Source organism: Gymnogyps californianus, chromosome 4 (genome assembly GCF_018139145.2).
Source record: "Gymnogyps californianus isolate 813 chromosome 4, ASM1813914v2, whole genome shotgun sequence".
Classification (NCBI taxonomy): domain Eukaryota; kingdom Metazoa; phylum Chordata; class Aves; order Accipitriformes; family Cathartidae; genus Gymnogyps; species Gymnogyps californianus.
This window is the reverse complement of record NC_059474.1, coordinates 60,796,416-60,819,737: the sequence shown is the minus strand read 5'-3', so window position 1 is coordinate 60,819,737 and position 23,322 is coordinate 60,796,416. Positions and strand designations below refer to the sequence as shown.

The window sequence follows — 23,322 nt, the reverse complement described above, 5'->3', positions numbered from 1 at the left end:
TTAGATGCCAGTTTTTGAGGTAATCCAGTCACGGAAATAAGTCACTCGTGTATAAACTCCAGGTTTATTTGGTTTGGCACATTCATCTCCCCAGCTCACTATTCCCACGAGGTACCACATCAGTCTAGAGTCTGGAGTAACCAGTGGTCCCCCAGAGTCCCCCTAGAGAAAGAGGAGGGGAAAAAAAAAAGATTTAGTTGATCAGAAGGGAGAATATAATTCTCTCCATAGACAGGAGGGTGTGTCCAGTAAGAGAAGCAAGCAAGCAGTACTTCAATAGCTGCAATTTGTGCAGAATCCAGGCTGTTTCTGAAACTTGAGTTGGAAGTCTGTGGCTTTTTCCTGTTTGCCATGGAACCTCCTGACCTGTCTCTGTGGTTTTACAGTAAAAAAAAAAAAAAAGCTTCTCTTCTGTTTTGTGAAAAACTGCTTCCCACCTGCCTTGTTTTCCTCCTCATACAAAGTAGGGAAACAAATATATACAGCAATCTAAGCCAATAGGAACTTTTTTTTTTTTTTTTACACAGTAACCACTATGCTTTCAACAAATTCTTTTAGTCGCAGCAATAACATTTCAAAAAGGATTTCATCAGGAACTTGGTCTTCTAATTAGACAATATCTCTTTAAGATGTTAGCCACTTTCAAAGGCTGAATTCAGATACTGTTAATAGCATGACATGGTAATAATAGTTAAACTGGAAACCTTACAGACTGAAAGGCAATCCTCGCACAACAGACCAAATTCCCCATCTTCCACCAAAATGCTTTACTGAAATAAACAGCAGTTGCACCCTTCCATTCAGGTCTCTTCAATGCTGAGCCAGACAGGAACAGAGGAACTGAGCCTCCCAGACTTACTCTGCAGGGAGTTTTGCTTTGGGCATAAATATGTAGGACGGGGATTCTGGAAAGGGTCTGTTTTGAACTAGCACTTAGGAGTACATTCTTTGTGAATAACATAAATAGAAATTACCTTTTTAAAAGTTATCATTATGGAAATATTTTTTTTTGAACCTAAGCATTTCCTTGCAACATTTCCAAACCTGCACCATGCATGTATCCTTACCGTTCCATTTACACCTAGCTTCCTCGTAGTTATCTTTGTTTCAGACAGTTTTCCTTCCACTGATCCAAGTCTGTTACCAAAGATCATATCATAACAGATCTGTTATGAGATGATCCAGTCCAGAATTTAATTTCAATGAGCGACAGTGCATTTTTGCTGGCAACTTCACTGCTACGTTCTTAAACTTCTTCCTTCCCAGCTGTACAGATGTCTAGTCTTGGCTACTTGAGACATTTATTTTTAGGTTATATTTAGTATTTCAGCATTTAGTATCTCTGTCAATGTCTTGTCATATTACTTTGCAAGCAAATTATTAGTTAGATTTCACACACAAGAAATTATGAGAAGCAAATGGGCTTGTGGCAGCTATTCTGAGTTACGGAATAAGAATTTCATTTCATGCTATGAAAGGTTTAAATTCTGAATGTTATACTAATTTAGCTCTCTTAGGATGGGTTTTATGTGCTAAATGATGTGTACTAAATGCTATTTCATTTTACAACTTAATTCCTGTTTGAATGGAGCCTATTTAAAGGACTAATGCACTGTCAGTTAAGATTTAGTCAACCAGGTACTGGAGTCAGCATTAAAATAGTTTTACTTTCTAATTTTCAGCTACAGTTACCTGACAAGCATCTACTCCTCCTTCCAAGTATCCAGCACACAACATCCTGGGTGTTACGTCCCCATCATACACTTCTTCTCTGTTGCAGGTGTCTGAGTCGATAAGTTTCACTGTTGCTTCCTGAAGAGCATTTGGAGTTGGACCTGAAGGAAAATATAGTTTGGGTATTTATCAACAGAATTGCTTTGCAGTAGTTAAGATACAGGAAGTGCATTTAATATTCTCTTATGGAGGACCAGCTTGACTTGGTTTAATGTGGAGGTTTTGCTTGTTGATCTGTCTAGGTTAGGCCCTTAGGGAAAATGTACATGCTCATAGTCTCACTTAGGAACTGTACCATTAAGACAGAAGTAATGATTGCACAGTACATAGTACCTTAAGTGTAAAACCATCTATTTTATACATGTTCCATATAATACCATGGAACACAAATTACCTAGCAATTTGGACAGATGATATGAAATGAAGACATCTTGGCTCCATTACTAAATCTACTCTTAGCAGGGCCTGATAAGAGTGCGAGCTTGGGTAAGTCACCATCGGCAGCTCACTCTGCACATTTACCTGAAAGCCCACAGAGTTATCTGTAGCTTCTGGCTAGGACTAAAAGAATATTTTTTAGGTGCTATATAAACACATGCATGGCTGGACTATCTGTCTTAAGAATTTACAATATGAAATGGAAAGGCTGGAAAAAGAGAACAGTCTTCCTGTTTTCTGCTTCAGTGGATTGTAGCTCTGTCTTTGTCCAGTCTAATTTTAGAACAAGAAACTGCTGCTTACAATTAAACAAACCTATTGCTTATAGACAAAGCATTAGGTTTGCTGCCATACAACATAAGGCTACAGAAGTGGTATCAATTCAGTAGCAGATCAGAGCCACTGTTTATGTAACATACAGGTCACCTGGTAGACTCAGGACTCACCATCATTGGTAAGTGCTCCCCAGCCTGTGATGACAGCATAAATATTGTACGGAAAAGTCTGAGATGGCTCAGGCAGACAAACACGGTGTATGCTACTTGTAAACTCAACTCGTTTAGAGAGCTGCACAAGTGCAATGTCATAATCATGTTCTAGGTAGCGGTACTTTTCATGAATAATAATAGTCTTGACTGATCGTTTCAAGCTTGGTGGCTTCAAAAGAGCTCCAAAAGTAGCAGTCCACTTCTGAGGGTGACTCATGCTGAAAAAGGTAAGAGTGCTGTAAGTATTTAGCTGTAAATATAAGTGTTCGGGACTTTAAACTTGGTGAGCACCTTTACTGTAAAGTTCCTTCAAGCTAGCTCCCTACTAGATTCTTAAGGAATCCATCACTTTCCATAGCAGTGTCCCACGTAATTGCAGACTGCCGCTAGAAGAGGGCAATCCTGCATTCCCTCCTCAACCATGGTCTCATACTCCTACCCTGCTCCTTGTCCCTGATCTAGCCATTATGTGGCCGCAGGGCATAATCAAATCAAAAAGCTCTTCTGCTAGAAAACTCTTCATCTCCATTACTCTTTTTGCACGTTAATAAGCTGTTCAATCAGCTGTTCCATCTTACATACCCTGCAGCTTCACAAGTGCCATGCTTGAAAGAAAAAATTGCTGGGAGTACATGGCTGAATGGAGGGGTAAGAATGTGGGATTATAACTTCTGGTAGTAGCCTGCAGTGGCAGCAACCTAGCTGTAACACGAAGGAGCACCTTTAGAAATGTTTAGTGCAACAGGAAACAAATACTCTGCCGTTGCAGTCACATTACCTTTTCTGCACTTCTTTGCTCAATATGCCAAATGACTATTGATTTCCACTCATACAATTACCAGTTCTGCTCCAAAGAGTCAGTCTTTAATTTCTCATTGAAACATTCAAGTGATGGTTCTGTTTAACACTGACTTTTCTCCTCTAAGGCAGAAAATTGTTCCCATGGAAAGAGTCAGGGGTGTGTTGCAAAGCCAAAAAGCCACACAAGTTGATACACATGGGGCACATGCTGCTGCAGATTCTAAGATGGGAACTTACTCTCTGAAGCAGTGAGCTGCAGATACAAGCCACGTATTGCTGATGAGTGTTGCACCACAGCGATGGATATTATTGTACTGCAGACTAGCTTGCCACGGCCAGTCCCCAGTCTCTGCAGAAGACAATCCGCCAACTATTCGCAATGATGATGATTTTGCCATTGACTTGACTGATCTATTCTGCCGTAACCCACAGACTGTCAAAAAGGAGAAAGAGTATATTAGCTATTCTTCTGTTTAGTAAATATGCCTGCCAATGGCTGTGGAAAACATATGTAAAATTACGCACCACCTAGGTTCTCTAACAGTATTAACATCAACAAGAAAACATACTGTCCACCAGCCCCCCAAATCAGAGATCCTCATGCACAACCCGTTCTGTTAGAAGCCTGAATGAACAACTGACTATTATGGAAAGGCACGATGGTCAACCATTCAGGCTTAGCTGCGTGAGCAGCCCAAATCAGGAATCAAAACCTTCACCACACACCCAGGACAATTCCCAAATACAGGGATTGCCAACTTTAATGTCCCAGGTAATTTGTCATTAGGATAAAACATGAACAAGGGAAAAATCTAAGATGGGAATGATCCAAGCCATGGGTTTTTACCACGCATGCACGCAGATCACATCAGCAAGATGTCACCTTGTAACAGGCAACTGCGCATTGCACAAATGGCAGTCTGCAAGTGGACCTGGAGAGGCACTTCAGGCAAAGAGCATCACGCTAATCCAAGCCAGAGATGACAAAGGCATGGATACCTCCAGCATAGCGTGCATCCATGACGAAAAGTATTATCCTCCAAACCCAGAGAGAAATGAAAATATCCATGGTTTCAGCCACTAAACTCAGGGTATTCAGGAGCAGCTGAAGCTCCCCCATAGCTTTAGAAACTTCCTCAATGGAAAGAGCTGCTTCAGCTGTCTTCTCCCATCCAAACAGCATCAAATCCATCTTACCTGGACCAAGACCCACTAGTTTTCATCCAGGCCCCGATTTCAGCTAGACATTAGGAAAGTTGACAGACAGGACTATCCCAATTGATTGAAAAAGAGACAGAGCTAAGCATTATTTGCATAGTGACAACACAATCCAAACCATCGCACTGCCTGTGTCCAGCAGACAGTGACCCAGAGGGGGACAAAGCAGAAATTGGTAGTACGTCACTGAAGAGCTGCCAGCCCCAGGGCCCTTGAAGTCCTCAAAAGTGAAACCCTGGAGCCACACAAGAGTGTAACCTCTGCCCCTTCCCGCTAGGATCTGCACAAGGTTATTAACAGTATCTCATAGTCAAAAGCAGCAGCAATAACACAGCAGATTGAACGCTGTTCATAAATTTGGAAAAAGAAAAAAAAAAGTCATACAATATTGAGAAGCTCATGTGCTCAGTGTAGAGTCTGCCCTGTTCTGAGATTTAAACCCACAATGAAGGAAATCAGTGAAATCTAAATCTCCTTGCCCAAAACTTTCTGTGTGAAAGGAAAACTGAAGAATATACCATAATTGATAAGACTGTCTGCACTAGCATGTTTCCCTCCTGAAAGCCATTGGGAATCCTCAATTACTGGCCCTAAAACTGCACAATCCTATCAACCACCTGAGCAGCCAATGTTCAAAACACAGGGAAAAACTCACAGTTCCATCAGTGCCCCAGAACACCAGCACCTAAAATGGACCCAAAAAATGATGTTATTTAATCTTCCATTACTTGACAGCCTGCTGCTAAGGAACTGATCAAACCTTCCCAGAGTTAAAAGAAACCCAACTTGTAAGCAAAGATGGCTTTTTATGACTATTAAATCTCCAAACAAGCTGACTTCCTTCTCTGAAAGCTTAAAAACATCTCTAAAACAAACTACCTCAACTTAACCCCTACAGCAATACCTTGAGAAGAGCAATCATATTGCCTTCTATTTCCATAAGGAACAATTCTGTGCTAATCGCCATTCCAAAATCCAGAACATTTTCATTATAATCACAGGCTGAAGTAACTTCTATACATTTCCTTATGGTCCTTCCTTCCTTCCAATGCACACTAAAGAAAATGACACATTCCCAATTTCTGAGAGCACACAGAGAGCCATTATTCCAAACTCTTCTGCATGTGCCCAATCCTACCAGGTTTTGGAGCACTTCTCACTCGCAGGCTGTGTTAGAGGTCTCTGCTAGGCTACCATCCTTAAAGCACCAACTGAACAACACGCTGGTACACGTTCGTGTGTAAATCTCATCACTTAATGTGCGTATAGGAAAACAGCAGCAAGGTGGAGATGAATTGTTATGCAACAGCATCCAAGACAAGCATATATGAAACAGATTCTGCAGTTGCTGCTCCAAGATGCAGTTCTAATACTTCACATCAGGGAGACAGAGGACAGGGTGTCTGCCCTATGCAGGCACAAACAGACTTCATGAAGTATTCTATTTAAGTACATGTTTTAATCAATTTATAATAGAGATTGCTTCTAACTATAATCTGCTCAAATATAAAATGCGCTCAATTCCGTGATAAGGACTGTCCTACCTTTAGCACATTATAGTACACCTTCCAGCTAGCTGCTTGGCCTGACATTAAAGCAGTCAACTAGCCCAAGCAATTAAGTTCCTTTATTTACTGGAAGTCCTCCTCGCTCACTCAGTTTTACTGTGTACACCTAGGAGTCATCTGAAATGTCTTAGCTTTCATGTAGAAACATGGCTTAGTCTCTGCGTGTCCAAACACACAAGCAGACACAGTGTAAAAGCTCTCACTGGTACCAACAGCAACTGGATCAGGCTAGTAAATAAACAAGTGTCCTGAACATTACAGTGCTCAGCCCTCACTGGCTTAAGTCCTCTGTTTCCTAGATGGCAGGGTTTACATTTAAGATGCACTCTCCACCTTCCACACCAGCACTGCTGGAAGCAAAAGCGTGCCATAGGCATTTATGCAGCAGGACCTACGTGTCTCCTCTCTGCCCAACGCTGGGGATTTCTATAGAGCCCTCAGTGCTTGCTCTTTTCTCATAGTTTGCTCTTTTCTCACAGAATTGCTGATATTTTTAACAGAAGGAACATCTCACTGCAAAAAATGACCAGGGAACTCAACAGTGGGTATGGACTTTTTCTAGAAGGGATTTTTACCCTATCACCACTATTTTCAAGCCCATCTTCCTAAGTATCCCAGAAGACACTAATACAAAAGGCTTCCTCGTGACTGAGCAGAATTTCTAAACACACAGCTCATCTGTGTGAAATACAAGGTCACATTCATTAGACAGAAGGATGAGAAAAGGCTTTTAAGGGCCAGGAAAAGTGCTCAGAGACTATTAATGGTGATTAAAACAATTGGAGATTTCCCAGGCTTAAAAAGCCCTCACTTACTGTCATTGAAGAGGGCTTCTGCTCTTTTCGTCTCCATATCTGAAATAAACAAACAGTCAGGGTAAGGCCAGGACAGCACAGACAAGGTTTCCCATCTGCATGGTCATCCCACCCGACAGCTATTTGAGTACAGGGCACCGCAGGAGGTATGGCTGAGGGGGGCTGCTAGAGAAACCAGTGTAGCTCATATGTGGTCACGTTCCTGCGCTGGCTATTACACTCCTGTCTGCAGTTCTGCTTGCTGTTCTCCAGACAGCCAATATCCTCTGAGGACCGGGCACAGGGTCTCTCCCATCCTGCTGGGCCCTGATGCTTCTGGAGGAGAGTACAGACAAACCAAGTCCTGTATTACTCAAGATCCACAATTTTGTTGGGGAGAAATTTTTATAGTGGAAAGTTTAGAAATTCATTTTTTGTAAAAAATCCACTGGCCGCATTTTACACCAGTGAGGGCCAGTGGAGATCTGGTACTCACTCTGTGCCCTCTTCGAGATCAGAAGGCACTGACTTCACTGCAGCAATGCCAGCTTACAATAGCAGTGGCTCACTCTCCTTCCTCCTGTCTTACTGAGCAACAGGGTGCCCAGTACACTATTAATACTAAAAGAGATAGTTAATAGCAATTTATTGCATGGCACAGCAGGTTCTAGCAATACATCCCCTCCTTTAATATGCATGTTGTATGTTTATGGACAATAGAGTATGCTCATGCTGACAATGCTAACAAGCATTGGCTCAAGGTATAAGTCTATGCCCCTTCTTCCAGAATGCTATTTTTACTAGAGCTACCATTTTAGTTGCCAGCAGTCAAAACAAATTTTTAAAATAAAAATAATAATAATTAAAAAAAAAATCACAGTTTCAATACAATTTGAATATTATATTAAATTATATGGTGATTCTTATACAGCATCCACAAGTTCACATTGTGCGGCTGAATAGCATTTCTCAGCAGATCCCTGTCCTTATCCACTTACTTAATTTCTCTTTTCTCTTTGCAGCAACACAGAATAATATCCTAGTTTTGATCCAAAACCACACCAAGCCAGGAGGAGTCTCTTTTGAATGCAAAGGGCTCTGGCTCATACTTGTCACCTATTGTGCTTGTATCACTTGTGTTTTGCTTGTGGGCTTGACACTCCTCCTGGTATGCAAGGTGAATTGCATGTTTGCAATCCACCATTACTAGACATGTACTCATTCATTTCTTAATATGACATTAAGCAGATTATGATAGAAAAAGGAAACAAACAGAACTTCAGTGCATGTACAGTTTCACTGCAGGGAATGTTACTGAGCAAAGGCAGTGCTAGGGCTGCCATATGTGCATGCAGCTGCTGCTTTATTTTGTAAGAATGGGAGATGAGTTATAATTGGACATTTATATAGCAACACAGTTATTCACTATAAACAGGAACTGTTCACATAAAGATAAGTAAGTTTTATTGGTGGGCAAGCAACAACTTGTGAGGTCCCCTTTCAGTAAAAATGCTCACTTGTACTTTCTCAGTTCCTATGAAAGAAGGAGGAAAACCCTAAAGTACAGGTACTTCTGCATTTCAGGAACGTCGGCTGTATTCTGTGAATTTCCATGGATAATATGGTTGGTTGTTGCGAAGATCCCTTACATCAAAATGTAATAATACCAGACAGTAAAAGCTAGGCCAGCAGAGGGATTCAGCGGTAGTATAAACATTACTCTTTGGTAAGTTACAAAGTAAGGGGGGGGGGGGGGGGGGGAAAGGGTGCTAAGCTGCGCTAAGGATTTGGCTACTTCACCTGTATGTTTATACTGGCAAGAAGTGCTTTGAAACATCTGGCCCTACTTGCTTATTTCAACTGTGATGAGCATCCAATGTTTTCCTAGAAATTCATACAACCTTCAGAACTAGCTCATCATTTGGGTCACTCTAATATTTTATAGCTGGAAACTGGTAAGAAACCAACAAATGCAATCAACACTGAAAGAGCACCTTTTGCCTTCAAATGCAATATCGATAATAATGTTTTTTTAGCTCCTCTCTGGGTGGAGAGACATTTACCTCATGATGCCTAATTATAAAGCCTGCAGTCAATTATTAACACTTACATTATGTTGCAAAGCTCATCAAGAAGACAAAAGGAGCAACCAGCTTGTTTAAGCGCAGTGCCGGAAGCAATTCAATTGGCATGTTCTCACTGCACTGAGTTTTGCTGTAAGTCACGCAGCTGTTCTGCAAGGCACCTGCCTATATCTCTGTTTGCCTTTTTACGAGGCACCTAGAAAAAAAGTACAAACCTCACGTGGGCAAAATTTTACCCATTGCTTCCAGTTGGACCAACTTGTGTGTAATTGGAGAAACAAGTCTTACACACACATGCAAGTCTTACATAGCATGTCTGTACGGCTTTGAATTTTAGCATATTTTATAATATATCATGACTATGCAGCCAATGTACTCTCCCACCCACTGCTGGAGAAAAAAGGCCAGTGAGACCTGTCAATAAATTCAATGCTGTATTCACTAGGGTAGGGGCACTGCTTTGCTTTAGAGACCTGCCAGATACAGTGCCCTGACCATGTATCCCCCACTGGGAGCTGGAACACAAGTACTAAAGAAGACACCACAGCAATGGAGAAAACCTCAAAGTAAAGGGAGTTTTTGAGAGATTAAAGCAGGTCTGTCTGGCAGCAGGCCTGGGAACCCATGGTGCAGATCAGGACAGGTGAAATTAGGGGCACAATACCCAGGACTCAAAACCAAGATCCCAAACCCAGAGCACACGTATGTGTTTGGAAACCTGAACTAACTAACACTATTTTCAGATAAGCTGAGCCCACAGTAGATCCCATCAAAAGCAAGGACTACTTTGGGTTACACGATACTGCTGAAAATCAGGTTGCTTACTGGCTTACCTCATTAGGGGCTTGCCTTCGTTTGTTACTAGCTTCACATTTTGGCCTGGTCAACAGCATAGCTGTTCACATTGTGCCAGCCAACATGTTGCAAGCCCTGCCTTGAAGCAATCACTTGTAAGGCACAAGAGACAATTTTGCTGCCCTGCTCATTTGCTAGTTGCCCTAGTTGTTTCCACTACCAAGAAAAAGCATCAATTAGTAACAATTAAAGTGTCATATCTTGTCCCAACCACACAGCTGCAAAAATAGTTGTTTGTGCCACATTTAGGAAAACAGTGTTCAGGCTTCCACTGTAAACAAGAACAAGTTCAACTTGAACATGCATTGCCTACCTGTAAAATGGAACTTGCTAATTAATTAAAGCTTGCCTAACTTAAAAGGGAAAACTAATGTTTAAATTAAAATCACAGCCATCTGTTGAAACATGCCTTAGGGATTCCATCTTTCAGAAGAGGGCTCTGTTCTCCAACTGGACAAGCAATTTTGTTAATACAGTTATTTTGCATATTTAGTAAAGAGAATAACCTTAAAACACACTTAAATTATTGGTCTTAATTTCCAACTAATAAGAAAAGTGACTTGCAGTTACTATTTAAGATTAATAACTTATCAGTAAATAACTTTTTACTCCTCAATGTATGTGTTTGAGCAAGCATGGAAAGAAAAGGGGAGTAAGCAAGAGCAGGAAAGCATCTTTATTTTGGTAATTGCTTATATGCAATAGCCAGTTAAGGCCAGGATTTCTAAGGGAGTTCAGTGCCCAAAGCCCGTGGATCTATTTGGCAACCATCTAAACATTTGCAGGTTCATAGTTAACTGCAGAGTGAATGTGACCACTTATCTCTCGGGGATTCAGAGATTCCTACAGAAAAATGTGCTTGCTTTGCCATGTCTCTAAATCAGTGTCACTGCATCAGAAGAATTAACCTTGTGTCTACTGCCTCATTGCATTTTAGCCACAGAGATCAGTGTTTATATTAAAAGGAAAATAACAGGCAGAACTCTCAGTGACATAAACAGACCAGACATTATATTGAAGTAGTTCAAGAAAGGCAAGCAAATGCATTATTAGGGGATATTAGGCATTTTCAGTGTGGAAAGGGCCAGAGATGGCTGCAAAATGAAAGATGAGAAATCCATTTTAGAAATCTGATACAGCTTTACCCAATTACATCATTTTTCACAGATGTTGATTCCCACAAGAAACTTTATTTTCTGTAAAGGTTTCCACCTGTGATTTTCTATGTCATAATATAACATATCCTAGCTTCAAAGGCAAACCGCATGTTCCATCCTCTATTATATCAAGTTCCCACATCTTGCTTGTCTAAGTTGTTTTTTCACACAAAGAAGGCAAGGTAGAGATTATCTTAAATGGCGTATGAAGGGAGGAGAGGATTGTAAACATAAAAAAATTAAGAAAAAGTATGTGCTTCAGTACTAATAACACATTCTTGGACATGCATTTGAAGCACAGCTTTGTGAAGTGCACCAGGGAGCAGAGGAAGCATTTTCCCCACTGTCCTTTGTCACAGTTTAATAACAACTTCCTCGAAAAGAGAGAGAATTACAAAATTCTCGGCTGCATCAGAAACAGGGTGCTCACCTAGTTCAGTGTTATTTAGGGTAACAACAGTGCATGCAGGCAAAAAAAGGATCTCTGGCAAGTTTCAGTAGGTCACCAACCTGGGCAGGTGAGAGGAATGTCACAGAGTGCATCTGTCCTGCAGTGCAGACAGAGGTGGGGATAATAGCTCTACTCTAATACTCTTTAATTATATTAAAGACCAGGAAGGCCCGAGGTACTGGGGTGAAATGGGAATGAGAGCAGTGAGCAGCAGATTCAGTCACGTTCCAAAAACTGTACCCAAAAGGAATTACAGGAGTTTCCTGAAAGATGGCAAAACATGAGCTTTGGGCTCAGCAGGAAATTCATGCTCTTGTGTGGTTACATAGTGCACACAACCTAAAACGTCTCCCCACTAACCTTCCAATATTCTCACCGCTCTCTCAACAGTAATTACCTCCCTAGAGTTATGCACCCTTGTAGAAGTAGCAAAACATGGCTTACATACAGGTGATGCAATTCTGATTTCTTCCACAGGGGAGAGTAACCTGGTAGAGGCAAGACAAAGGCTTTGTACCTCTAACTGTCCCTGTCACCCAGCCCTTCCCTCCCTACTTATGTCCACTGGACCTGTCCTCACATCCAGGACTTCCCCTCCATCAACCACATCTTAATTCTGTCCATGAGGACACACAGAGGTCCACACTTCACAGCGTACTTACATCTCCTCCATCTGGGGGTCCTGCAGCCTGATCTGCATGAGGAACTATGTACCAGTTCTGTAGCCTGTATCCAAGCTGATACAATTGTTAGCATTATTTTTCTTCCTGACCTACACTCATGCCCCAGCTGCAATCAAGGTCTCACTACAGCAGGGGCAGTCCACTCACTTACAACCTCTGCAGGCAAGGCAGAGAAAGGGAAAAACAAGAATTGAGTGAGAAAATTAATTAAATCAACTTATCTGGGTCATCTAAGAAGTCAGGCCAGGATGATTTCCTGCTTAATTCCTTCATCATAAGCATGTCCTTGCAAAATACTCACTTTAAAATACATTTCAGTCCCTCCCATTTCAGTCAGCCTCTCTAGACTGTTGCAAACACTGAAGTGTACCACCTTGTGCCAAACTAATGGCATCAAAGTGGAGGAATGTCAGATCTGCACTGTATTTGCCAATGTACAGATGCATGTCCTGTTCCACTCCCCCAAGCTGCTGTTGTGGCTGGTAAAGTACAAAAAAATCAGACTACTACATACATTATTTGAGATGAAACATTCCTCAGTCACCCAGGTCAGACAGTCATCTTCATGTCTCCCACAGAAGACTCAATAAAGAAGTGAGAATCTGCCTCTCAGGTTCTGTACTTTATAAGGAGCTTTAGCAAGCCCCAGACACCAGATAAACAGAAGCAGTAACAGTTGACTTGTTGATCAAAACCAATTCATGACTCATTGTTCATAGTCAAAACCCTTGGCTGTGCAACAGGTGGGAATACTTCCTACTCACTTTGAATAGTGCCAGTGATCTTGCAATCAGTTTCTTTCTGACGTCAGAAGTACATTCCCAAAAATACATTTTGGGAGACTTCCAACCTACCTGACAAAGGGAAATAGTCTGGCAAGCTGCTCTACACTTTGCTTAATAGGGATCCAGGCTGTGAGGTGACTACTTCCAACCAAGAAACCCTGGGGAAAAAAATTGAGCCTCGTAGGAGATCTCTTTGGTGCCAGAACTATACAGAGGACAAACTGCAACACCACGTTCTTTCAGTGCCAGTACAAGAGCAAGTCCTAACATGGGTGTTTCCAAGTCACTCAACTTTGATATCTCATTTTGCTGGCCCTTGCACTGCTGTTCAGAGAATATAGGACTTAGTTTGCTTGATTCTCTACTGAAAAATATTTGGGCTTCCAGTGGGGTTTGTACGCAAGTGCGGACATCTCTATCACCTCCTGTTTTCTATAAAAGCTATAGTGCATGTCTGGAGATACCACTGTCCTTGACCAGGGGACTATGAAGTCTAGCTAAATAAGAAAGCAGGGACTTCAGTAATAATACATCAGAAGATATCCCGATACAACTGTATTTTTGCAGCCGTATGTAAAGAACATCTACTGTTTAGTGATGATACAAAACAGAGACAATATTGTTTTGTTTTCCTTTAAGTTTTGCACACTTGCTATTTTTTACATCTGTACGGTCAAGCTTCTCTTTCTTTTTGAAAAAAACTGAACTAATAAAACATTGTCAGGTTAGATTTTATCCCCTCTTTATTCCCAGTTCTCAGGGATGAAGAGGCAAAGCAAGTTCTACCCCTGGTCTGGCAGACTACTTAGTTTTGTATTGCTGCCCTGAACTGCAGCTGAAGATCCCAAGTGTTGCACCCAATCTGCAGGAGTTTGTTGGAGCTGATCCTCAAAGCAAATACTTTTGAGTGAAGTGCAAGTTGAGACATGGTGTTGAACAACAAGATGATTAGATCCAGGGAGGAAGACTTAAGGAGGTTCTCCTTATCAGACCCTCCTAGCATGCAATGTAAATAAGTGCCTGACCTGGATTTGTTCGACTAGTTAGCTATGCTTAGCTAAACTAAGCTATATATTATGGCCCCCAAATTAGAATCTTTTGATAAGGTGATTACAACGAACAGGTTAATGATTTTTTACAAGCCATTATGAAAATGTTCTGAGATTGCCTCAACATAAACAAGGATTCCAGTTGGCAAAACCATCAAAGCTACAATGAAGCAAAATTTAGAAAGGTGCTGCAGAGCATAGAAAAAAAAAAAATCTAGGGCTTCTTAGCCTTCCCTGGTTTCAATACTAATGTTGGACAGAATATTTCAGGAGGGGAGAGAGAAGTGGCAAATGCAAAACCTAGATCCCTCTCTGGACTGCCAGGATCTGTTGAAAATTGTCACTTCTCCCAGGTGTGAGGAAGAAGACAAGCTTTATAAATCGACACCTGCGTCTCCTCTAAAAGCATAGGAGTGCTGATCTATTCACTTGAGGCAACCTGGTTTTCTTAAACAGCAGCACCAACAGGAGCTTGCCTAAGCCTTTTTGCACTGCTGAAATCATATTAGCAAAGAAAGATCCAAATGGAACCTTTTATTGTCATCTCCTAGAAATGGCAAGGTATTGTTTATGTTCCTTTGTGTCACGTGTAACAGTTGCATAATGCTAGTCCTGTAGTGAGTAGTAGACCTATGTAGTCAGTGTTTTATGGTTAGGCTGGGAGAGCCAAGAAAAGCAACATGAAGTTTATCATAGAACCTTATCCAAGTAACACAGAGATGCCATCTTTTACTGAGACCAAATATTTAATGAAAACATTGTGATTCAATTATATCAGCTAATTTTTTTAACTAGCAACTAGTGCATTACTGTAACAGCCCTGGTGCAGTTCAAGGTCAACTAAAACAGAGTTTTGAGTCACTTCCCACATTTACCAGACTGAATAAAAGCAGCTAATCAGATAACTCGATGAGAAGATCACAGTCCTTTTCTGTACTCCTTCCAATTTTATCCTTTATGTAAGGCACCAAATTAAACTGAAGCTTCAAAATTCACTAAATCATGACCTGACTGTCATTAAAACAAACAAACAACCCACCCACCCACCCCTCCCCCCACCCCTCTTTGAATCTCTCTGATGCCCACACACTATTTCTATCTGGGAGAAATTACATGTGCACTTTGCTGAACAGGAACTACTGGCATATAAACACCACTGCAGAGAAATGGTGATTCTTTGCCCAAAGGGATGTCACCTATCATCCTGAGCCATTCCAATGGGAAAGACTGGTTGGCCCATCAAGAAACAATGGGTGTGTGACAGCTCATATTTGAGGTTCACTGCATTGCCACAATGCAATGTGCCGAGTTCAAACGCCAAGAGGCAGAACAAGAGGTTGCTCCTGGTCATTTCTGAGTGGGAGGAAGCCTGGATCCATCCAGCATGGAATCTGGCCCAGGCTTCTTGTTCTTTCAACACAGCCGTTTGGCCTCTGCAGATCTCTGCTGGTTTAAATAGTCTAGTATGGAAAAGCAAGCAGCAAGTACCCACCCATGTGCTGTACTGTCACCCTTGTGCTAGGAGTAAGCGAAAGGTCCGCAAAAACAAATGGAGCAAGTATCTGCCCCTTCCTTTCAACTACCAACTCATTCTTGAAAAGTCTGACACCCAGAAAAAATGCTGACTATACATAACTGAAGCCAAGCCAGAGACAAGAGTCTAAGCCTGCACAAAAAAATCTAAAGTGTAGACAAGGAGGGAAACCAGACTTTCAGTGTCTGTTTGGTAATTCACTAAATCAAAAAGATACTGCTGTTAATTTTTATATCCTTTGATATCATTTGACCTTTCTTTCCCTCTCCCCTGGAGAATTTGCAAGGATTTTGATCCTCCCACCAAATATATTTTTTCAGTGCATTGGCTGTTTCCCCACTGTCATCCAAGCATAGTTTCTGCACTTTCAGGCTCTTCAGAGAAGCAAAGACCTAGGGAGCATGTTTGTGTTGCTGTGTATTGAAGCACTGTGGTGAGGCTCCTACTCTTTACCCTGATAGTAGCATAAGGTTGGTACTGCAGTTTGGAGGAAGGCTAAGGCTGTACTGCGAGGCCACAAAGCAACTGCTCCTGTTTATCCATATTTAAGACATTTAAAAGACTTAGGTGGGGTTTATGTATTGCCACTGATTTTGTTCTAACCATGAGCAGGAAAGGCTGTCATTCAGACTCAGTAACAGCCATCATAAGGGAAAAATCAAGTCTCATCAATCAGAAAAGGGCAAGAACTACCTTTAAGAGAGATGTAATATACTTACTTGAGATAGTAGAAGATCTGACATTTATTCGCAGGGGCCCTGTGTATTTTTTCAGGCCCCTCCGTAAGATCCTTTCAACTCTTTCTCGCAATGCTTCTCTAGAATCCGTGGAGGAGAACCAGAATGTGAGCAAAGCCTCTGCCATCACACCATCAGCATCTGGGCTACAAACCAACGAAACACAGTCTGGTTACCTTCAGCCCATTTCTGCATTTCTTAGTTTTTGTCTTAGCTCCTCTACCAATGGCAATGTAACATAAAGGATTAGATAAATTTTTGAACATTTTGTACATTTTTGAGAGAAGGAACTGCCAAAAGAACTCCAAGCAAACGCTGAATGGTCAAACGCATCTTAGGTTAGAAGGCATGATGCTTTCTGTGAACAAATGCCCAGACCAACATTACAATGGAGTCTAAAAAGCAGTCACTGACTACATGCTTGGGACACAAGAGCAGAAGGGAATGAACTGATTTGACTGCAATGAAAAGCTGGATACACAGCACTTCAGAAACATCAGGTAGATGGTTAATGGTATCTAGACAGACCTTTCCAGGGCCCTGTACATACACAGAATAAAAATTTCCAGTCATCACCAAAAAGGTACTTGAAAGGGGAGAGACCATACAACCCAATTCCACCACTGCAGCCGCTTAGGATAAGTGGATAATGTGACTAATAAGCTCACGCTATGCAACAATAAATGAAATTCAGCAGCATATCCACAATCTACTTATCACAGTCTGAGAGACGGACCACAAAATGGGCCTTTAACATCTCACTGAAAAGTACAAGCGGCACCCACACTGGGACACACAATTCCACAGTTTTGATGTAAGATCAGAGGAAAGAAAAGGAAGAAAAAATCTTCTAACAGACTGATTTCACCCAGTAGTAGTATTTATTTTTCCTTAAAGCATCAGATATTGCAAGAGACTGAATGCTAGACTACAAACACCAAAGTATCTAATCCGCATAGTAAATCTTGCTCTGTGCTTGCAGATGGCTTATGCTTGGTCATTGCACAGGGAAGATAAGAGCTTGCACCAAGAACCTTCTCTCCTGTGCCTCCTCCTACCTGGGCCAAGAAGCAATGACACAACCCACAACAGGTGGAATCACAGTTACTTCATACAGGGGGCAAGCTAAAAGCAGGTTGCTCTGTCTTAAGCATCATTCAGATAGGAAAGGAAAAGAGACGATCTTCCAGTTATATCTCACTATCTTGGAAATTTGTAATTATATAAAGGAAAAATAAGAAAATTAAAAATAGAATGCAAGTAGCTTATACAGAAGTCATGCAATCAGGCTATGATCTTCAAAAGGAACATGCACCAAAACGAAACAGACATTCCTGCTATCATCAGTGAAGGGCAAATAAAAGGCCGTGTGTTATGAGCACACCAAGGCATGCTGAGTGTTTCATAGCTGAGCAGAAAGACACGTTCCTTGCCTCAAGGATCTCATAATTGAGGCTGAGTAGCTATACGTGAACTTTCCAACAGGCTGTTTTTTCCCTTTGTGCCAACTTCAGTGTGATTGCCACTCCGTTTATTTTCCAGATATTATCTGATCCAACTGTGGGTGTTGCTCTGCATTTCTGAGGTGTTCCCTCACCTCTCCCCCCACTCCTCTTCCTGTGCTGTGCCACACTGGAATTACTGTATCAGCTCTTGCAAGCACACCACACCTCTCGAAACCCTCAGGTAAGTACAGCCCGCCTTGAATCACTCACTATATAGCAAAGGTCCAGAGCCAAAGACACCTAGTCAAGATTTGGTTTGTCTTTCTCAGTGAGCAGTGGGCATTATTACTAATGCATTTTTTATAGTGAGCCAAAAAAATATGCACAGTACTTTCCAAGCAAATTCACAACAATGGCCCTGCTTAAAAGAGCTTGCAGTCTGAGCACTTAGAGGCATAAAGCTTGTATATTTGAAAAAGCAAACAAGCTTTGGCACATAAAAGCCTTGCATCCAACACAGCAAACATCACAGCAAATACCTCAGTCTGTCCTTGGGAACAAGAAGTAATGAAAAATATTACTTCTCCCTACAGATTGGCTTCTCAGATCCTTAAATCACCTTGTCTACACTTACAACACTCTAGTCAGTATCGAAAAATATTCCTAAAGCTACATTCAAATAATGACTTGTGTGATTTGCCTAACTGAGGATTAAGCTAAGACAGAGCAGCAGGCAGGATTTCACAAACTGTAGAACAAGGAGAAACACATTCACAAGAATAAGATCTTGATGCTGCTATCATTAGTCTTGCAGCTTTAGCATGTGATTATTAAGACATTCAAGGTTTACTTGCAAAGCGATGAGCACTGTCACTCAGGAACAAGACCTTAGTATTAACAATAGACAATTCTATAAAAAGGTCGCTTTCAGCACTCAACAGTGGTCAAAAAATCAAATCAAACATTAGGTATTATTGGCAAATGAACAGAGAATAAAAGAGGAAAAAAAAAAACATTGCTCAATGATAATCCCAACTGCAGGTCTGATCCCTTCATCTCAAAAAGCAGGGACAGCAGACCTGAAAGAGATACGGAGCAGGGTGACAAGGAGCAGTTCCCGCAAAGAATGGCTGAGCAGGCTGGGACTTTCAACTGAAAAAAAGAGTAAAGCTCATCGGGTACAGGAGAGAAAAGGGATATGATGGGAGTGTCCGATACCACTAACTGCAAGGAGAGAAGGGACAGAGATCAACTTTTCATCACCTCTTCCAGCACAAGAACTAGGGGCCAGTGAATGATCCAAAGAAGGTGGCTCTTCACAAGTAACTCCTTACTAAAGGATTGAGGTGCATAAGTTTCAAGAGTCCAGGGGAGACTGGACAAGTCCTTGGAAAATAACTCCACTGGGGGCTGCTAAACAAACCACAACCACCAGGAAATCCCGAGTGGTAAATAGCTGGAGGTAGGGAGCATACCAAGAAGCAGTTGTTATAGGTGTCTGTTGTGCTGCTACTGTTCCCTAGGCACCTACTATGCCAGTTCTTTGAGACACAACAGTGCCAAGTGAGACCTTCTGAACAAGCACGGCTGTGCTTGGGTTTTACTTGACAAGCCCAGCACAGTAGCAATACTAGAAGTAAAATGACATCTGCATTACAGTGAAGGAAATAGTTTTGAAAATGCTTTTTATTTTTAGATAGCTCAAGTTATATCTGCTTTATTAACTAAAGCTTGCTCAAGATCTGAACACAAACTTGTACAGAATTTGGACTGACTGAAGGTTATCTTCTGCATCAAGATCCAAAGGAGGGCATGGTTCAGAATAAGATTATGCTCAATTGGGGATTATGCTCCTGTCTTACATAAAATACACCGTACTGAATCAGATCAAATGGCTCTCTAAACTGGGCTTGGTGTACATTTCATTTTATCTCAGCTGCGTGCATTTATTGTAATCTCACATACCTCACTCTGATTAAGCGTGAACGGATGTATTTTTTCCTTAAAATGGAATTGTAAAATGTCTTGTCGATCTGTTGAAAAAAGAAAAATATAAGATAACAACAAAAAAGGAGGGAAACGGACATATTGCTGGAAGAAGCATTCAGAAAACAGCATTCAGTTATAAACTCACAGCTTACAGAGCCAAGAAATGTAATCCAGCCCAGCCTCTAGATAACATTTGCTACAGACTTTTCCTAACCATTTCCCATTTGGCCTAAGGCACATCGTAAAAAGTTAACTCGTTTTTCTAAATATCCTATGACTACATAAGTGTGCCACTATAGTGCTGTCCCGTCCACTCCCAGGCATAATGAGACATATTTATAAATATCCTTGAAACACACTGCTGCAATCTCCCAATGCACAGCCTCTTAAAGATGGCCTACAGAAAGGAAACAACATGCTGTGCTCTGCACTGCACTGAACCTCTCTTGTAGGGGTCCTTTCTGATACAGCACTTATCCTTGGTCCCATCGAAATTTATAGCAAAACTACCAGTGATCTCAAATTATATCCCCCAAACACCTTTGTGATTTGCCACGTGCTAGGGGAATTGTCAAGCAATTCTCATCAGAAATCGGAAGTCTAGGACTCATAACAAATCAATTCCCAAATGACTTCGTTGCTGGTGCCTGCTTAACCACATCCTGCTTTAGGCTGAACGTTGTCTCCAGATTGTGTGATCAGTCCGAGAGAGCACAGTGTGACATAACATGGCATGAATTCTGCCAGGAATGGCTCAGGATCACTGAAGTATTGAGAAACAGCAAAGTCTCTAGTGAGTTATGCAGTTCATTCTATCAGCAAGACCCAGTAAACCGAACATATCCTGTAAACATCAAATGCATTACAGGAAAAACAACGTAGAAATGCTTTACAAAATCATGCAAGTTGTCTTTTTTGTAGTTTTTAGCCCATAAAGGCTGTCTGATTTAGCCAAGTCTCCAGATTTTCTGTCTTCCAAAGGAAAGAAAAAAGTAATGGTTCCCAAACTTCTAGTATGTTGAAATCTTTCAGATACAGAAACAAGCATGTAAGCATAAAATCTGAGGGTGATTCCTCCCAAAGAACACAAAGCCCCTCTTTCCAGCCTTGGCTGTCATAAGATGAAGCCTCATGTGGTTACACAGGGATACTGAAGCAGAATAATTTCAAAACTGCAGATTTTATTATTTTAAGGTGATTTTAAGCATACATTAGTAAGGAAAAAAGGAAAAGTTCTTAATGGTCATGCATTGAGCTGATCTTTTATCTTTCTGTTACTGGCAGTTATCTGGAATTACTTAGGCATTTGGAACAGACAAAATTCTATGAAAAAATATATCAGCTGTGACAAGCTACTGTATATATGCAGAATGCGCTTTATCCTGTCACTTCACAGGTTGCCAGCTGCTACCACTGCAGGTTATGAGGTATACAGTTAGAAATCAAGAATAAAGTGCTTTGTTTCCTATAACTCTGCAGCCTGTTCCGCCACCACCCCCCTTGGTTACTGGAAGTATTTGCCCTCAGACAAAAAGTTATTTTTATTTTATTTTTTTTAATTATAACATTTGCTTATCATTTCTGTCACAGTGTTAACTGCTTCACTGATGATTGTGTAAGCAGAAGCATGTAGTTAAGCAGCACTGCCAGCTTTGTAGCACGCAATGGCATGTGCTATCTTTGGCTGTGCTGCCTCTGAGCACTTTTGAGATCTTTGGGACAGGGACTTCTTTGCAGAGTGCTTTGCAACCAAAAGAGAGCCTTGAGCTGGGCTGAGGTACATCTCAAGCTTCTACATTGCTAAAGAGTAAAGCGAAAGCAGGCTGACTTTAAGCTTGGGACTGAAAAGGGCAAGAATTCACAATCCCTTGCAAGGGAGGGTTAAGTCAATATGACATTCCTGAATCCTTTATCTCCTCCTGGCAATTGTGTTTTCAAGCTATCTGTACACTCTCATCTCAGAGATTGCAAGTGTTTTTGCTACACTTTCCACCTGCATTTCTGCAGCAGATACAGGGATCCTTACTTCTGTCACCCATTCTCTTGTGTATCTTTGTTACAGCCTGAGCAGCTCATGTGATTGTGTTTTTTGTACTCCTGACATGTTCAGCTTTCTCCTTTTCTCCTCACTCTGGACCACTTCCTGTGTTCTATACAGTCTGATCAGGAACACCACATGCTGCAGCAAAGACAAGACTTCCAGTGGCATCTGACAAAACACAATTACACACAGTGCTTTTTACGAAAAGGATCTAAGGAGTCCAAATGCAACTGAACTATCAGCAACAGGCATTGTTTTCAGAAAATTCAATCCAGAGGGGATGTTAGTTATTTTTATGGAGAGAACAGTAAGCATATGATTTAAAACGATACCAAAATTACTGGATTTGTGTTACTTCCATTCTCTTTTGCAATTTCATATCTGAATGCGAAAGTAGCCACTTTTCTCTTCTTGTTACATACTGTCACTAACATCCCCCTCCTTAAGAGTTGCCTTAGCACTACATCACCAACAGATTAAAAAATCAACTGGAGAGTGGTTTTGTTTCTAGTGATCCTTGCAGGGACTTTCACACCTTCAAACTTGACCTGGTATTTTTTAGTTTTGCAATCTGCTCTATCTTATCAGGAAAGACATGCTAGCCAAAACTCTGCACTGTGGCCCCTATCTCTCATGTGCTGATGAATTCATTTGACAGATATGAATCTGTCCCAAATCTCCTCTTTCCTTCAACGATGATCTTGGTAACCTGAATTATTACCAGTAATCTTTATATTCATACAGAGTTTATGTAAGAAGCAAAGATGTAGCAAGATGCCTTCAGATAATAACTTTCAAAGATTAATGTTCTGTCTCATGTTTTTACTGTTCATCTTCTGGTAAAGCCTTTCACACCCATATCAAACAGTAAACATTTCTCTCCAGCCTGCTTATAGCTTTCTTTTCAGCTTGAGTCACAACCCTGGAAGCAAAAGCAACTAAAACTTTGTCTGGTAACTGGGTGGGACCCGGTCCTGCCTGGGAGAAGCATCTACACTCATTTTAAGCATTTTGCTTTGATTATAGCCACTCAAAAGTGACGCTGTCATGACCAGATCCCTTAAATTCACCACGGATTAAGTGCATCTCACTTGTTTTCCTGGCCCTTGTCTAGCAACTGCTCAATGGTGACAGTTGGTGCTGCAGACAAGGTCTATAAGCATTCTTAACCAACTGCCAAGTCCTGCTCCTTTCAAGTGAGCAGCACTTTCCTGACAGCCTTTATTTTAGCATTCATCCAAACAAGATTTTCTTTAAGTTAATGTTTGCTGGCTAGTTTAGCTTAATGCCATCTGGTATTTCCTCAATTTAATTTCATATCCTCTATCCTTTTTACAAAGCTTCTCTCCATGCAGTATAATTTTCTAAGACAAACTGGACTTCACTCCTGAACACTGGTCCATCTATGCCAATACAGTAGTGGCTAGTACCAAAGATGCAATAAGAGGGCAAAATATTCCCACCTGTACAA

At 41.2% G+C, this 23,322-nt stretch overlaps 1 protein-coding gene across 1 annotated transcript in view; it reads right to left on the bottom strand.

Moving 5' to 3' along the window:
- The window catches only part of LOC127016002 (transmembrane protease serine 11A-like), a 43,201-nt gene continuing 19,879 nt past the window's right edge, over window positions 1-23,322 (bottom strand). Inside the window, exons 4-10 of the mRNA XM_050896292.1 lie at window positions 19,787-19,854; window positions 16,359-16,522; window positions 7,063-7,101; window positions 3,699-3,894; window positions 2,619-2,878; window positions 1,693-1,835; window positions 1-162 (exon numbers count right to left, since the gene is read on the bottom strand). Coding sequence (XP_050752249.1) covers window positions 1-162; window positions 1,693-1,835; window positions 2,619-2,878; window positions 3,699-3,894; window positions 7,063-7,101; window positions 16,359-16,522; window positions 19,787-19,854 — 1,032 coding nt within the window. The remainder of the gene's footprint in view (window positions 163-1,692; window positions 1,836-2,618; window positions 2,879-3,698; window positions 3,895-7,062; window positions 7,102-16,358; window positions 16,523-19,786; window positions 19,855-23,322) is intronic.